We start from the raw sequence: 17,702 nt of genomic DNA, 5'->3' as shown, positions 1-17,702 counted from the left end.
AGCAATTATTGTAAAACATAACAAAAGTTAAATGTGGGGTATGAGCTGCTTTATCACATGGCAATTGTTTCCTAATTATTCCTAATTAATGGCACAGAGCCTGGTTACTTGAGGTACCACCTGTCTCCCACCATATCTGCCTGGCGTGCTCTGGTTTCCATCGATTAAATACTGCCATTTACCTAGACCCCAGAGGTGTGCCTTCCCTGTGGCAGCAATCAATAATGCTGATTATTTCCTTTTCATAAGGAGCAACAGGAATTGAAGATCGGTTGCAAGAAGGAGTGCCTGATACCATCGCTGCCTTCAAAGAAGCTGGAATCCAAACATGGGTATTAACCGGAGATAAGCAGGAAACAGCTGTCAACATTGCCTACTCTTGCAAACTTCTAGACCAAAGAGACACTGTCTTTACCATTAATACAGAAAGCAAGGTAGGTCCTAATGGCCAGCAGGGAGAATATGCCATGATAGGTAAATAATTTCTCATGCAAAAGTTTTTCAGAACAGGGTTGAATTGTGGAGGGGAGAAAAGAACTGAATCCAATGGTGTATTCTCATGGGTTCCCAAATGGTGAGAACCTCCCCATATGTATTCGAAATCTGTTCCAGCTTCATAGTAGATTTTGAAGATGTGGGAAGTGGTTGGGAAAGATGCGGAGAATTCTCATTGTATGAGTCAATACCTGCTTGTGTACTGTGCCATCCGTGCTTTCATAAGTAGCCCTTCTTCAGAACCCAGGGAGATCTTGTGAATGCTAGCAACGAGCTTTAAGATTTTAAATCTTTAAGATTGCAAAAGAACTTGTCTCCACATGCTGTTGGGGTTTTGCTTGATGCTTAATCATAGGCTTGCCATCTGTTCCATTGAAAGAAATTGATTCTTATTTAGAAATACTAAACTTTGGTACTAAATAAGCAATTCTTCTCTGAAAGAACAGACAGGGGGTAAACCTACTTGCGAGATAATATTTCATTTATCAGTGATGTAATGATAAAGGGTATTTAATCCATATGCAATATGCAATAAAACAATACATTTAGTCATAGACTACATTATATGCAGTAGTATTTATCTCAAAGCCTCAACAGTGAAAACATTGCAATTTCTTCTGAATATACACTAATAATAGCAAATATTGTATAGCATCATTTTTTAACCTGGTGTCCTCTAAATATCTTTATTTATAATCCCAATCATACCAATCCATGGTCTCAGATCAGTAGCTCAGGTCACACATATGGGTGATGTAAATTGTAATCCAAAATAGAAGACTTAGATTGTAAAATATGAATATACAGAATTATATAAGAATTAGCAAAGTACAAATTAACTATACATTACGAGGGAGGTTAAAATTAGTTTGGATAATGCACCACATTCTCCAATTTTAAATTGTTACTAAATATTTGATCAAGTAACTTGTTCAATGACTTCTCTAAATCAGCACTTATGTCCTTCAATTTATGTGGCAGTCCAATGGAATGAAAGACTATAAGTAATTAAAAGTTTAGCATATACTGTTTAGTAACTGAAGAATTCTTGTTTGCAGTGCCATGTAGCTTCACAACTTATTCAACTATTTTTTCCATAGGAAACTTGTGAATCGCTGCTGGATATCATGTTGGAAGAGGTGCAGAAGGGTCGAGTAATCCCTACAAAAATCTGGAGTATTTTTGGCTTTAAGCTGCCATTTTCTTGGTCAACCACAGGACTTCCAAATCCGGTTATTGGACTAGTAGTTGATGGAAGAGCTCTAAATACTATTTTCCAAGGAAAACTTGAGCATAAGTTTCTTCAACTTACAAAATATAGCCACTCAGTTTTGTGCTGCCGATGCACGCCCTTGCAGAAAAGCATGGTGGTCAAACTTGTACGGAATCAGCTGAAAGTGTTGACCCTTGCAGTAGGTGAGCATCATGTGCCATCAAGTCACTGTCAGTATTTAATAACTACGTAGATACATTTTCTCCAGAACACTCTGTCTCCAACCTTGCCTATCCCATCTGGTTGTCTTGGTAAAATATAGGAATAGTTTACTATTGCCTTTTCCCATATAGTATAACATGTTGCTTCTATCTTTGTCATTGTTACTAAAGTGATCAATCTTCCTACACCACTGCTGCTCAGTATAGGTGTCTGTTTGTTCTAGGGTATTCTTTTCTTACTTGAATGACCCTACTGAGAATGTACATTCTTGGCATACACTCACAGCATTCTTTGCACATTTCTCCCAAGAACCTGCACACACATCCTAGGGTTGAGGCCCAAGGTCACCTAGCTGGCTTTGTACCTAATCCCAACTTCACATTCAAGTAATATGATAAGGGTGGAAATGTGAATCTGGATGAATTGTTTCCCAGCTTTGGAGCTAAGTTCAAGTATAAGAATGGGGTATTAGATTTGATATGTCAGTGAAACATAACATAACAAAAAATTGCATGTTTCTGCTGAGCAAAAGGTAAAGTTGCTGAAAAAACTTATACAAGAATTGAAAATGAAATTGTTGTTGTCACTGTCAATGATTTATAATAAAGTCAGCAGTGACTTGGAACAAGGTGAATGGGAATAAGTTTATTTCTCTTGTTCATACTAGTCAAATTTAGGCTCAAGCAATGGCAAGATTCAAGGCAAACAAAAAGAAGTATCTTTTCATTCTATATCTAATTACACAAACTTGACCTCTGACATAAACCATATATTGCAGAATGAGAAATATGCTGAACAAATATTTCCATTGCCTTACATACCATCTGTTCAGCCTACTTTTCAGTCTGAGAGAAATATATGTTTCACTCTTTTCTAGGTGATGGCGCAAATGATGTAGGTATGCTCCAGGCAGCTGATATTGGAATTGGCATTTCTGGACAAGAAGGTATGCAGGTATGCATAATAATTGAAGAATACCCTCTTGCCCTTGGCAACAATTGCTAAGGTACATATTCAGAATTTTTAGGTGACTGCATTCCGTATAAAAAGTAAACTTACAAACTTATCTGTTATAACAAGGTAAGCAATATCAGAGTGAAATGATTTGCATTTATAATGAACCAAATCATTTGTATGCTTACCTTGATTATTCATTTAGGCATATGAATCTGTCCCATGCAAATGTCCAAGGCTATAATGTTTCTGAACAAAGACATTGTGCAGCAGAAAAAAAATAAGGAAGGTTGATTAACAATAAGAAGCATCATCTGGAAACTCTCTGTCCTCCCCGATCCTTCCTAAGGGGGTTAATTGTTTGATAGAAATGTCACTAGAAGCATCCTAATAGAATAAGCTGACAATTAATTTTCTTGTTGGTTGACACTTATGAACTGAGGCTGAATCACAATTACATTGTAATCCAGTAAAACCATAGATGGATTGTCCAACCTCTACCACTAAATCCATATTTTCTGTGCAGGACTACATTTGATGTGGAATTGTACTGGATTACAAGCAGTACTTGAGGATGTTTTCCTCATTCAGTGCTTTGAGTTGTTTCATCGAAGGCTGCTTTTATTATTTTAGACTGGGATGGGCAATTTGTGGCTCCAGAGCTACAAGAGATTCTCCAAGTGCTTGTTTGTCTCTCATTGTTCCTCTGTTGCTGAATATTTGGAGAAGAGAACAATGCACAAACAGTAGTGCATTAAAATAAGCAAAATGGCTTAAAAAAACAAAGGATCCCAAACTTTCACACGGAGGTTAAGGAGAAGGGGAGAATTGTAGTTCCATCCAAATAAATGATAGATTCCCACCCTCTTTTCCTCATTATTTTAGAGTGATGTGAAGCCTCCAACTACCCAAAATTGCTTACCCTAAGTCTAACTGTCATAAGATCACTGTCTTATACATTAAATTGTCACACAGGGCTTGGAAATGGAGATAGATGCAGTTTCATAATGAAACTCTAGCACACTCATTTTTAACTTTTCTTCCAGTTATATTAGTGTGTAACTTCACTTCAGAATTCCCAGTTTGGCCACACTTCTCTGGGAATCCCAGAAATGATAGTTAAACACATCTAAAGAGCAAAAGGTTTGGAAAAGCTGCCATTGAATAGTCTAATATTACACTAGAGACACATTGTATTTCCCACTCTTGGCTTTTATTATTTTGACTTTTGCCTGCAGTCCTGATTTATATTGGATCAGTAAAAATTGAAAATATATATTGTGTCATTTTCTATATGTTCTCCATTTCAGGCTGTCATGGCCAGTGATTTTTCAGTATCTCAGTTTAAACACCTCAAGAAGTTACTTCTCGTCCATGGACACTGGTGCTATTCTCGCTTGGGAAAGATGGTGCTATACTTTTTCTATAAAAATGTGGTAGGTGTTTTAACTTTTTATTTCATCCTACATGTCATCCATTATTGCTTAATTGGACAGGTTTTGTTTATAGGTTATTTTACTGCTTACAAGTTCCCAAAAATATAATAAGGAAACATTCCATAAAGTCATTCTTTAAATATTCAAGAATTAAAAAATATTTTGATTAAATGGATTCATTAGTTCCTTTAAAATAGGTTTTATTCTCTAATTTCCTATTTAAAATGTTATCTGGAGGATCCTTAACAGAATTGTGGCTCTACTGCTGTACATAAAATGACTGTATAATCATGCCATGTAGAGGTTGGTCCTGACTTGGACTCTAGAGGTTGACAATGACCTAAAGTGATGGGAAACCTATGCTACCAATAGATGACCATATTAGTCAGCTTTAGCCACATTGCAGGAATTTCAGTTGGACATCCATATTCTCAGGGTAGACATTTCAATCATGCAATTAACATGCATCTCTTGGAATCCGGAGCCACTAGTACCTCCAAAGGGTGGGGGAGTGTTTAAAAAAACACAAGATGGTAGCATAATCACACAAGATGTTGCCACATCATGGCAGCATAATCAAGGCCAGAGTTCCTTTATATGCTTATTGCAATGTACACTATATACAAAATTGTAGATGATAGATGTTAAATGATAGAGGGTAGAGAATAGAGGAGAGGGGGGAAGGAGATAGAGATAGATAGATAGATAGATAGATAGATAGATAGATAGATAGATAGATAGATAGATAGACAGACAGACAGACAGACAGACAGACAGACAGACAGAGACAGAGACAGAGACAGAGACAGAGACAGAGACAGAGACATAAAGGGATAAGCTTCTATTGCATTGCTACAAGTACCATTTTGCCTCTTTTGACTCCCACTTTGGGCGTTGGTGTCCAAAACCACAATTTTATAAGGACTGAGGGAAAATCAAATATCTTTTGGGAAATGCTTATGTTGAATTAATGTCATTAATTTTCCCACTATTATTTCATTTCCCAATATCCCAGCCCACTTTCAAAAACCATGGAGATTTTCTAAAATGATATTTAATTTTTACTTTGTCACTAATAACCCTTGCAATATTAGGTCTGATGCTGGAAAAAGTATGATTCCCATTAGTAAAGAATGATGGATTCCCTTACCTACATTGCTATAAATAAAAGAGGTAAGGGTTTCCCATGTCCAACTCTAAGGGCCAGTGCTCATATCTGCTTTCTAGCCAAAGGAGCCAGCTTTATCTAAAGGTGCTTCATTTGGTCATTTGGCAAGCATAACTATACACCAAGACAAACAAGATAATGCTGTTATCTACCCATCAAAGTGGTACCTATTTATCCACTTAAGTATAAGTATAATCTTTATTGTCATTGTACTTAAATACAACAAAATTGGTATTTCTTGCATGTACATAGACATTTAACTCCCATTATTTGATTGAACTTCTCTACTTTGCCTATTTCTGGTGAATTTCATTATATCAAATATTGTTTACATTTCATTTTTCTGACTTATTACCATCAACGTCCATAACATTGTTTGCTATGAAAGTAGCTAGAAAATTGTAGAAAACAATAGGAGGGATTTTTCTGCCAATTATTTAATTTTACTATTTCAATTTTTTGTACAAAAATAAATAAATAGAAGTGACATTTTATGAATATGTTACCTTTGCAGCATACAAAGTTTATGTTTGATTCTGAGTGACAATCACATAGCTGCAAGAAATACAAAAGCTATTTATATTCATGAAAGCAAGCTCTAACTGTGAATCTCAAGTAGATGACTACAATCCATTTACATACACCCAAGCCTAACTATATTTTTCATGCAAATGTTTGTCACTAAGACCTAATAATGGACTGAGTCTACTCTTATTCGTGCTTAAAGTAGATTTACTAAAAACAAGTATGTATATTGTAGTATAATTAAGTTCTGATGATTTCAGTGAGTCTGTTACTACTCTTAACAATAGCAATTAGACTTATATACTGTTCTGTAATGCTTTACTGCACACTGAGTGATTTTATAAATGTCAGCATATTGCCCCCAACAATCTGGGTTCTCATTTTACCAACCTTGGAAGGATTGAAGGCTGAGTCAACTTTGTGCCAGTAAGGATCGAACTGCTGGCACTATGTAGAGTTAGCCTGCAATATTCCATTCTAAACATTATGCCACCATGCCTCCTTAGCTTAAATTTGACAAATTTATTTTTAAAAGAAATAGTTTAAAAGTAGGGAAGTAACCAAGAAAACAGTTCTCAATCCTTTTGTCCATCCACTGTTTTCCTAATCATATCACATCATGGGTTCTAAAAATTAACTCGGGTACATTTAAAAACTTGAGAAAGAAAACACAAACAATTAGCATGGATAAATAGCAGGTAGAGAAAAATATAAATATGCTTTTCTCCTTATCCCAATAGTTAGTTTAACTTTCTCACTTCCGGCACTTTAAAAAAAGAAAGAGAGCTCAGTTGTACATGGTTGTAATGTAACTTTAGCCAGTCTCTCAACTTAATAAAAAAAACTAATTAAAATCAAATAGCATATTGAGTTTATTTGGACTAATACTGATCAGATTCTAAGAGTTTACCATGCTCTGCAGGGGCTAGGTATTATGACTGACCAAACACCCTTGGATAGCAAAGGCTGGATAATGTTTCTATAGATCTTTAAAACATTTATTTTTTTTCATATATTATCACCAGACCTATGTCAACCTTCTCTTCTGGTACCAGTTCTTCTGTGCTTTCTCTGGGGCTTCTATGATAGACTACTGGCAAATGATATTTTTCAACTTGTTTTTTACATCTGTACCACCATTAATTTCTGGAATTCTGGATAAAGACATTTCTGCAAAAACTCTATTGAACATTCCTGCGCTTTATAAAAGTGGACAAAATTCAGAGGTAACAATTTTTCAAGAATATCCCATAATATAACAGGTTTCACGGTATAGCCAGATAAATATCCTTTCTAAAGTAGAACTTCGCTGCATTAAGCCACGATTTGTTGAATATGGTCAATTTTCACCTAAACAATTCCCTTATTAAACAACTGTATTCCATAAAAAGCACCTTTTAAAAACATTTTTCCTATGAATGGATGAAAAAATATAGAAAGAAAACAATTTTTATAGAGGAGCATTCAGTGCTTTCTTGTATCATTTTTCATCAATCCAAGCTATTGTGTGAAGTCTGATCTTGCACTAAGAAATGCAACTCATTACACTTTTAAATAGATTGATTCTCATTGGATCAAAAATTTCCAAAGCTTAAAATAGCCACAAATACAGGTTGATACAATAAGCACAATAAAATGTATTAACAAGTCAAGGTGCTAGTTCAACAATTGTTGGGGTAGGTATGACTAAAATAGGGAAATCCAGGAGACAAGTGGGAAAATCTGTGTCTTTTAAGCGATAGCAAAAAAAATTCCAAACCAAGAACCCATATACATTCACAGAGAATATTATCCCACACTAAAAAAGCTACAATCCTTTATGAAGAAGGTCAGCAAGCTACAGTATGGTCATGGGGACATTCTTCCCTGGCTCTAAAAACCAGGTAAAGTTCTGTGGGAAATGATTGTTCATATGACTTGGCTGTGTGCTTGTCAATCAAAATGAAATCTGAAAAGTAGTTTGGCAACTAAACAGCAGACAATGCAGACCCTATAATACTAACATTAATTGAAAAGGACTCTAGTAACCTAGTTCCTCATTCTAATCTAAGTGTGATTTATAAATCACCCTCAAGAACAGAAACATGTTGCAAAAGTCCAGTCTCTAGGTAAAATATATTACAATATTCCAGTGCTGGGACAGTTATGTCTACCTTGAAAAAGTTATGCCTATCATAGTAAACAAAACTGTAATGTGTTATTATGTTTAAAGTGTTAGAGTAGGTCCAAACTAGACCCAGAGAGACCCAACTTGAAGATATCCATTCTTACCTTATCGGTCCATCCTGATGTGGAGATAAAAGGCATGGAGATCTCCATGGAAGCCCCTTGAACTCTGTGGAAAAGATATACAACAATTTAACCAAAACAATAATTACATTGGAAATATACATTCTTGACCACAGGGGCTTGTTTTGACCTCTTATGATAGAAGCAAGCCCATCAATAACCCAAGCTCCATACCTTCTTCTTCCCTGTATCCCCTCTCATGCTGTTCTGTTTGGATAGAGATATAAGAATAAATAGAATTATCAGTAACAATTTAAATAAAACTTTTTCGGGTTTTCAGGCATACTACATCTCCACTGATTTTGATTTTGAAGGCAATGGCAGAGAATGAAACTGATGCAAATCCTGTCATTTATGATTGGTGGATTCCCTAGTGGCCATCGAGTTATAAGTGATATATCAAGAAAATGTACACGTTCTGAAAAATCTCTATTCTTTCTGTGTCCTATTTGCTACAGATTTACAAACCTCTGACGTTTTGCCTTGCTATCTTGGATGCCTTCTACCAGAGTCTCATTTGCTTCTTCATCCCTTATCTAGTAAGTGTTCAAATCTCAAACTATTCAACTTTCTCCAAGCCAGCCTTTTCCAGCCTGTTGCTGTTCAGCTCATATTTGAAGTATATTAGACTTGAGAAGGCTGGTTCGTAAAACTCAACATTTCTGTTTTGTATTTTGATACATCAATATTCTTTTATCTACCTTTTCAGGTATACCAGGATTCTGATACTGATGTTTTCTCTTTTGGAACAGTAGTTAACACTGGTGCCCTTCTTACTATTCTTTTTCACCAAGCTTTAGAAATTCAGATGTGGGTATGTATATAGTTTCAATAACTATCCCAGTTTGCTTGCTTGCTTGCTTGTTTGTTGATTGATTGATTGATTGATTGATTGATTGATTGATTGAAACAATGACCTGGCTGTTAAAGTGATAGTCATGTGTTTTTGATACTACATTTGAGTGTCTGGGTATGAGTCCCTTCCACCTTGGATTTCAAAGGATTTATCGAATGATGAAAAAGTACTGAAATGCCAACATTTGCAGATAGTGCAGTGCACAGATTCAGAAATAGTATAACTCTGAGTTATCTTATAGGATCTTGGAGTCCTAGTGGACAATCACTTAAATTTGAGCCAACAATGTGCAGCTGCTGCCAAAACAGTATCATTTCCCTCATTTCTATCAGAAATATTTATGTATTTCAGTAAAATTTTACATAATTACAAATATTATTGCTGATTGCAGTTAGACAAGGCTGCAGATAATATTTTTGCTGAAAATGGAAGAAAGTTAAAGTTCTAGTCCCAGCTTAAGCACAAAACCAGCTGAGTGATCTTGAGCCTGTCACTCTCCACTTTAGCAAAGCCATTTCTGAAATTTTTTTTCCAAGTAAACTGCAGAGACTAAACCAGGTAATACTGACTCAAAGGTACAGACCTACAAAAATTCAATAAATGGACACCAGGTCTTGGAAACCAATATTCGCACAAAGCCAACTAAAAAGCATGACTTCTCAAATGCAATGGAAAAAAATACTGCTCTTTCCCACCAGGCCCACACTTGTCTTGGAAAGACCTGACAAAAAAGCATCAGAGTTCATTCCAAAATTTGACATTCCTCAATGCAGGTTCATCATTGCTGCAATTTTTACATTCAGATGCCTTTTGTTTGCATAGAAATTGCACTGCCTCAGCATAAGATTGTTACTATGGTATTTGCTCTTTATATTCTCCTGATGTTCTGCACCATCACATTCCTAGAAAGGAATCACCGCTAAAAGGTTTATTTCTCTAATTGCTTTTCTTTTCTTCTGTTCACAGACCCTGTTCCATGGGATTGCAATCATTGGGAGCATTTTGCTGTACTTTGTTTTCTCATCCATCTACAATGCAACCTGTGTCCTTTGTAACCATCCCACAAATCCCTACTGGATTATGGAGATGGAATTTTCAGAGCCAAGCTTTTATTTCACAATCATTATTATGCCAGTTGTAGCACTTCTCCCAAGGTTTGACCAATGTTTTTTTTCTTACTTGTTCTTGTTTGAAATGCCACTCAATAGCTAGCTTACCAGATCAAGAATTACAAAAATTGATTAAATGTTGTCCCAGGAAACACAAAGCCTTATCTCTTGTGATATGGTATTTTTTAAGCAAGGTCTTAATCAGATGTTGCAAATAAAGCAACTGGTACCATGTAAAATCTGATTTCCAGAGAAAAGTCCCAGCAGATGTACCCTTACTCGTCTGTTTTTTTTTTCCCATTCTCCACAAAAACCTGCCAGCCAAGAGCCAGTTCCTTGGTATAGCTGTCATTTTATGGAAGGGAAGCTTAAAAACTCTTGACAGCCCACATCCTTTAATACAGTGCAACTTTCTCTGTGCAGTTTGGAGAAATTGAGTTGACATGCCTTGCTAGAACATAAAAGCTTTGTTGTGTTGTGTGATGCCTTCCTTTTTCTCTCTCTCTTTTGAGAGGCAACCCTTGAGTACTTCAAAGAAAAAAATATGTTTCCATGTTACAGCTAGTGTCACAGCTCAGACTTCTCCAGCTGTCATATGATCCTTAGAAATAGCACAAAGATCAACTCTCTGCTTCTCCCTCTTAACACCCAAGGTCTAAGGGTTATGAAAAGAATTCCCTCAGGAAGCCTTATTCTTCATGAGTCCTGCTTTAATCTCTTACTACAAAACACACATTGATTTGAGGGCAGAACATTTTAGCTTCTTTCCATAACATTGCATTCCTATGAATTTTCTGTAAAATGAGAAGTTTTTTGCTTATTGTAAAACTGATAGAGAGTGGGGTGCCACAAAGTGCTGCAATAACAGAAGGAAGCTTGAATAAATGCATCCTAATATATTTTAAAATGTTGGTTTTTGGTATTTACATGAGCAAGCCTTGATAAACTTCAGAGTTGTTCACTTGTTTTCTTCTTCTTTCCTGCTGTAACTGTAAGAAGAGCAGAAGTGTCCTCTTCTTTTCATAACAGATCACTGATATCCAAAATCCAGACAAAAGTATGGGCAATACTATGCATGGTGTCCGAAATAAGACAATTTCAAAATGTCTTTTATAAAGCTGCCCTATTTCAAAAAAAAACAGAATACCGTATATACTCGAGTATAAGCCGAGTTTTTCAGCCCACTTTTTGGGCTGAAAAAAGCCGCCTCGGCTTATACTCGAGTCTACAACTGGATCCGGCAGTGCTATTGCCTGTTGGAGGAGGAGGAGGCGAACCAGCCTGCCACCGCCGGCCACCGCCACCCCGCCGCTCTTCCCGCCCCCTTCCAAGCCCCACAGTCCAGCGGACGCAGCAGAAGCAGCCCCGGGGCTCCGCTGCCGCTCCCTGCATTTTGTGGACGGGGTCTCGCAGGAAGGAATCCCCTCTCCAAGGGATCCCTGTCCAGAAAATGCGGGGAGCGGCAGCGGAGCCCTGGGGCTGCTTCTGCTCCGTCCGCTCCTCTCTGCTCTCCTGTCGCCAGCTGGTGGGGCTGACCCTGATCCATAAACACTGCCGAATTCAGCCTCGGATCTTTGTCGGGACCTCTTTCTGGTCCGCCTCTGAAGTCCATATTCTCCATAGTCTCTCAAACTGCTCCCCCCCACCTCCAGTTTCTTCCTAGTTTGATCCCACGCGCCGCTGACCTAGGAACCGCATACCTGCCAGCAGTTTTTTCAGGCTGCTCCCAGATGGGAAGGGAGGGGGATTGTATTAGCCAAAGGGGGGAAAGCGAGCGAGCGAGCGAGCGAAGCAGTGGGAGGGGGAAAGGGTCCCTGTGAAGCCCTGCGGCCAAGGAGCGCTGCCTGCTTTTAAAGAAAACCTGGAAGGGGAAGAGGGCGGGTTTTTTCCCCCTCCCTTTTTTTTTCGTTCCCGTGGCTCAGCCTCTCCTTTCCTTGGGGCCGCTGACCTAGGAACCGCATACCTGCCAGCAGTTTTTTCAGGCTGCTCCCAGATGGGAAGGGAGGGGGATTGTATTAGCCAAAGGGGGGAAAGCGAGCGAGCGAGCGAGCGAAGCAGTGGGAGGGGGAAAGGGTCCCTGTGAAGCCCTGCGGCCAAGGAGCGCTGCCTGCTTTTAAAGAAAACCTGGAAGGGGAAGAGGGCGGGTTTTTTCCCCTCAGTTGTGAGGGCAATGCTGCTCGCGACTTTCCCCTAAATGTTGGAGAAAACTTTTCACCGCTGTCCTCCTCGGCTCATTTGGGAAGGACGATTGTAACAGGTTGAGATTTACTTTCAAAACAAAACAAAACCAACCCCTCCCCCGGTCCCAATGTTTCAAACAACCCCCTTTCCTGCTGGGAAGAGCCCAGCCAACCCCCCGTCCCTTCCCATTCGAAAGGGAAGCTCGTATCACCTTCTAGAGAAAGTGGCAAATGCCCTCCGTGACTTCCTTGGTTTTTCTCCGGGCTCTGCTCTTCGGCATTGCCCTTGGGGAAAACTGCCGCGGTTTGTTTCCTTGAATATATTAACAGGCGCGTGGAAAGCAACTAAGCCAAGGAGCGTACGTAGTCCAGCCAAGCGAGTCTAGTTTCCTGGGGTCCCTTGCTCGCTCGCTTTCCCCCCTTTGGCTAATTTGGGCTTCTCTTTCAAAGAAAGAAAAAAAGAAAGAAAGAAAGAGAGCCTGAACTCTGGAAGAGGAGGAGCCAGGGTGTAGAAGGGGTTTACAATCCCATCTGGGAGCAGCCTGAAAAACTGCTGCCGCGCCACGCCTGCGCCCCAAACAGAGCTGGGTCCAATCAGCCTTTTTTCCCCTTTTTATGCCCTGTCTCAGACGTGCAGGCGCGCATGCTGTGAACTTGCCCACTTAGACGTCGAGGTTGCTGCGTGCACTCTTGTATTTTCCCCTTCCTCTTACGTGTCCCCCTTGGTGCAGCGGGCTAACGCTGGTGAAAGGAGTGGGGTGGACACAACTGGTAAATTATAAACCACAGATTTTAATCCTATTTAATTTTTAATGGTATCAAATTTAGCTATAAAGAAGAGAGAAAGAAAGAGGGAGTGTGTGCACAGGAGTGTGGATTTTCTAAAAATCCCATTGAATCCAGAGGAGGGAAGAGAGAAAGAAAGAAGGAGTGTATGAGGGTGGGAGATTTCCTAAACCCCATTGAATCCAGAGGAGGGAAGAAAGAAAGAAAGAAGAAGTGTGTGCACAGGAGTGTGGATTTTCTAAAAATCCCATTGAATCCAGAGGAGGGAAGAGAGAAAGAAAGAAGGAGTGTATGAGGGTGGGAGATTTCCTAAACCCCATTGAATCCAGAGGAGGGAAGAAAGAAAGAAAGAAGAAGTGTGTGCACAGGAGTGTGGATTTTCTAAAAATCCCATTGAATCCAGAGGAGGGAAGAGAGAAAGAAAGAAGGAGTGTATGAGGGTGGGAGATTTCCTAAACCCCATTGAATCCAGAGGAGGGAAGAAAGAAAGAAAGAAGAAGTGTGTGCACAGGAGTGTGGATTTTCTAAAAATCCCATTGAATCCAGAGGAGGGAAGAGAGAAAGAAAGAAGGAGTGTATGAGGGTGGGAGATTTCCTAAACCCCACTGAATCCAGAGGAGGAGTGTCTGTGTATTTGTGTGTGTGTGTGTGTGTGTGTGAGAGAGAGAGAGAGAGAGAGAGAGAGAGAGAGAGAGAGAGACTATCACTGTGTTGTAGCTTATGATTCTTGATGAATGTATTTTATTTTATTTTATTTATGTACACCTAAGACAAATTCCTTGGGGGTTCCAATCAGGCTGCTCTATGCAAACAGTCATGTCATCACTTTCTATAATATCAGCCTGCATTAGGCCTCAAAAGATACGGTACCCGAACAAGTCTTTTTTTTTTTTTTTATCCTGTTAGAAATGGATCCCAGTACTTCTACCGGTAATCCTCAACCAAAACAAAAACGCAGGTCATTCGAAGCTGGTTTCAAACTTAAGGTTGTGTCAAGAGCAGAAGAAAGCAATAACAGTATTGCAAGTAGGGAATTTTGTGTTGATGAAAAACAAGTGAGGGAATGGCGGAAAAAGAAAGCTGACTTGGAAAAGATTCCAAAGTCAAAAAAAGCTCAACGTGGTTTAACAACTTCATATGGGGCTCTAGAGACTGAATTGTATGAATGGGTTATGGAGTGTCGTCAAAATGGTTACTGTGTAACACGCATGGGAATTCGCTTACGTGCCCTTCAAATGGCACAAGATGACAAATTTAAAGCACCAGGCATTGAAAAATTTGTTGCGTCAGCAGGATGGTGTACCCGCTTCATGAATAGGTTTTCCCTATGTTTGCGGCAAAGAACAAAGATTTCACAGAAGTTGCCAAAAGACCTTGATGAAAAAGTGATGTCATTCCATTCATTCATCATAAAACAAAGAAGGATCCATAACTATGACCTGGGAGATATTGGAAATATGGATGAAACACCTATGACCTTTGATCTTCCAAGCAACAGAACTGTGGCAAGTTTGGGAGACAAAACTATTTTTCTCAGAACCACAGGAAATGAAAAAAACCATTTCACAGTTGTTCTGTCATGTTTGGCTAATGGAACTAAGCTGCGGCCTGTCATTATTTTTAAAAGAAAGACCTTGCCTAAAAAGGTCAAATTCCCACCACGAATTACAGTGCGCGCACATATTAAAGGCTGGATGGATGAAGACGGAACAAAAAAATGGCTGGAAGAAATTTGGAAAGAACGACCAGGAGCAGCCTTAAAGAAAAAACCATCATTGCTAGTTTGGGATATGTTCAGAGCCCACACATCTGATGACATAAAAAAAATGGCAAAATCTTCTCAAGTTACTTTGGCCGTTATTCCAGGTGGGCTTACATCTGTATTGCAACCGCTAGATGTGTGTTTAAATAAACCTTTTAAAGACCGTGTGAGAAAGATGTGGCATGAATGGATGTCATCTGGTCAAGCCCGACTGACAAAAGGTGGAAATCTGATGAAGCCCGACATAGAATTGATAGCAAAGTGGGTTCGTGATGCATGGGAAGAGATTCCGGAGGACATGGTGCGACACACCTTCAAGAAATGTGGCATTAGTAATGCTATGGATGGCAGTGAAGACAGCGCTTTGTATGAGAACGACAGCTCTGATGGTGATGACTGCGAACTCAGTGATGATGACAATGTCTATGCTGATAACCTCACACTAGCTAATGCTGAAGCTCTGTTTGGACATACAGATGATGAGGAGGAATCCAGTTTTGAAGGATTTTAACTTTTATGTTTTAGCTTGGTTGCTGAATGAGCTAAGGTTTTTGTACATTTAAAGTTATTGTTGATACCATATTGTTTTTATTGACCCTCTTTTCCACTTACAGAGCTAGTTATTTATTTATAAATAAATAATATTTATTTATTCAAAAACATTATTGGTATCTATTTTTATTTTTGAAATTTACCGGTAGCTGCTGCATTTCCCACCCTAGGCTTATACTCGAGTCAATAACTTTTCCAGCTTTTTGGGGTAAAATTAGGTGCCTCGGCTTATATTCGGGTCGGCTTATACTCGAGTATATACGGTAGGCCTCTTGTATATATGACTGTCCGAGACATTTGGGGCAACTGGCAATTTCTCATCTTGCTATTGCTGCTGATTTACTGCTAGTCACTGTATTTGCTGTAACATTTTCCATGAATCCCTGCATTTGTCACCTTGCAGCTGTTATCACTAATGTTGTATAGAATGTAGGCTGCCTTTACTGCTTCTTCTGCAGCTTCTTCATACCAGAACCAGGAGGAACCTTCTGCACATCTGTGTCTTTGGAATCAGTTGCATTTGCTTTGCTATCTTGCAGGGAGAAATGGGGACCAAAAAAATCCTCAGAGTCACAGATCTCTTGAGTTGAGCCACACAAAGAAGTGAGGATGGGCTGATCAAGAGCAGAAATGACAGAAGAGTGATGGAGGACTTGGTAGAAGCTATGACAGTTTAACCTACCCTTCCCTGCAATCTTGACCACACTAAGATTTCTGGAAAGGGAAAACCATATCTGTTGATATAATACAGTTACAGAGAAATACCCTTACCATGGGCTGTGATCCACAGACTGGCATAACTAAACCATTTTTTCCTGAAACCTAGCAGCTGGCCTTAACATGGTTGAATGGCAGTTTGAAGTTGTCCATAATCATCAAACAAAACCTTAGCCCAAGAACAGGCAAGCTGATCTATTCTATACATTCTGGATTTTATTTCCAAATTATCTTGCTATGTCTGAACTGATGTGAGTTATGCCTTATTTGTTCAGATAGTATCAGGTTACCTATGCATCTTTACCCATGGCACCACCTTAGCAGGTAAATGGAAACCACCATTGTGACAGATCTTTTGTGACACTAGCTTTCATAAAATTATGAGTTTCCTCATTCTAGCTTTTGTTCCCTTTTTGTATCTTTGTCTGTACTTTGCAAAAAGTGCCTTTGGAATCCATACTGTATGTGTGGTATTTTGGAACTGTTATCTGTAGACAGTGGAATCTTTGTATGAATGACTAACTAAAAACATAATTCACATTATACATCTGCCACCTACAAAATGAGTGAGCGAGATAGCTTATTATTGAAAAAATAACTGTTTTTCTTTGCTTTCCCTAGATATCTTATATTGGCTCTGCAAGGGACTTTTAAAATATCCTGCATCCTGAAAGCACAACAACTGGAGAAGTTGCCAAAAGAGCAACAGGACTGTGAAATACAGAAATGGAAGCTGATAAAAGAAGGCCCAGCAATCCACAGTGAAGATCCTAGTCAACTCAGTGGAAATATTTGTGATCATGTAGCACTCGGGCTTCCCGAGACTAGTGTTCCTCAGGGCCTAGGGCCTCTGCCGAAAGAAATGCTTGAAGAAAGAACTTTGAATGAGGAAGCCAAAGATGATGCCAAAAGATGCATCCAGAAAGAGACTGGACAACTTACAGCTGTGGAGCCATTTACTGGCCAAATCCCCCAGAACACTGAAAGTTCTCGGCAAAGCCATCGGAGGTCTGTGAGTGCAGTGACTTTGTGAAGGAGGCACAACTTTCAAGAAGGAAAAGTAAAAATTGACTGCTTTCCCAGCCTCTCTCTCCACGAATAAGGGCAATGGAAGGAAAAATAGGGTTCCTTTTTTATGTTACATGGCAGCAAAGTCCAGATGGGAGACCTAAAATAAAATTTCATCAGTATAACGAGGAACTGTGTTTTGACTATACAGTGCAAGACATCTTGGATGCATATGGCTATATATTTCTCATGGGGAGGGGCAGGGGAGAAGGGTTCAAATAGCTTAGAGGACAATTGCACAAGATTTCCTTTGTGGGGACTTAAAAATAGAAGGGCTGTTTCTTTTCACCAATGAAATTTCAGAATCATGCCACATTTCTGCCTTACTGTTGAATAAGAGTTAAAACTGCAACATCTTAGAGTAAAATGA

General features: G+C 39.0%; 1 protein-coding gene across 1 annotated transcript in view; it reads left to right on the top strand.

Moving 5' to 3' along the window:
* Window positions 1-17,418, top strand: part of ATP10B (ATPase phospholipid transporting 10B (putative)) — a 67,387-nt gene extending 49,969 nt beyond the window's left edge. The window contains 9 exon segments of the mRNA XM_032239037.1: window positions 250-434; window positions 1,596-1,911; window positions 2,808-2,884; window positions 4,195-4,320; window positions 7,039-7,239; window positions 8,761-8,841; window positions 9,012-9,116; window positions 10,125-10,312; window positions 16,886-17,418. Of these exon segments, the coding sequence (XP_032094928.1) occupies window positions 250-434; window positions 1,596-1,911; window positions 2,808-2,884; window positions 4,195-4,320; window positions 7,039-7,239; window positions 8,761-8,841; window positions 9,012-9,116; window positions 10,125-10,312; window positions 16,886-17,297 (1,691 nt within the window). The 3' untranslated portion in view covers window positions 17,298-17,418.
* Window positions 17,419-17,702: the final 284 nt, after the last annotated feature.

This window comes from Thamnophis elegans, chromosome 2 (assembly GCF_009769535.1).
Source record: "Thamnophis elegans isolate rThaEle1 chromosome 2, rThaEle1.pri, whole genome shotgun sequence".
Taxonomy (NCBI): domain Eukaryota; kingdom Metazoa; phylum Chordata; class Lepidosauria; order Squamata; family Colubridae; genus Thamnophis; species Thamnophis elegans.
This window is presented reverse-complemented; position numbering and strand designations above follow the sequence as displayed.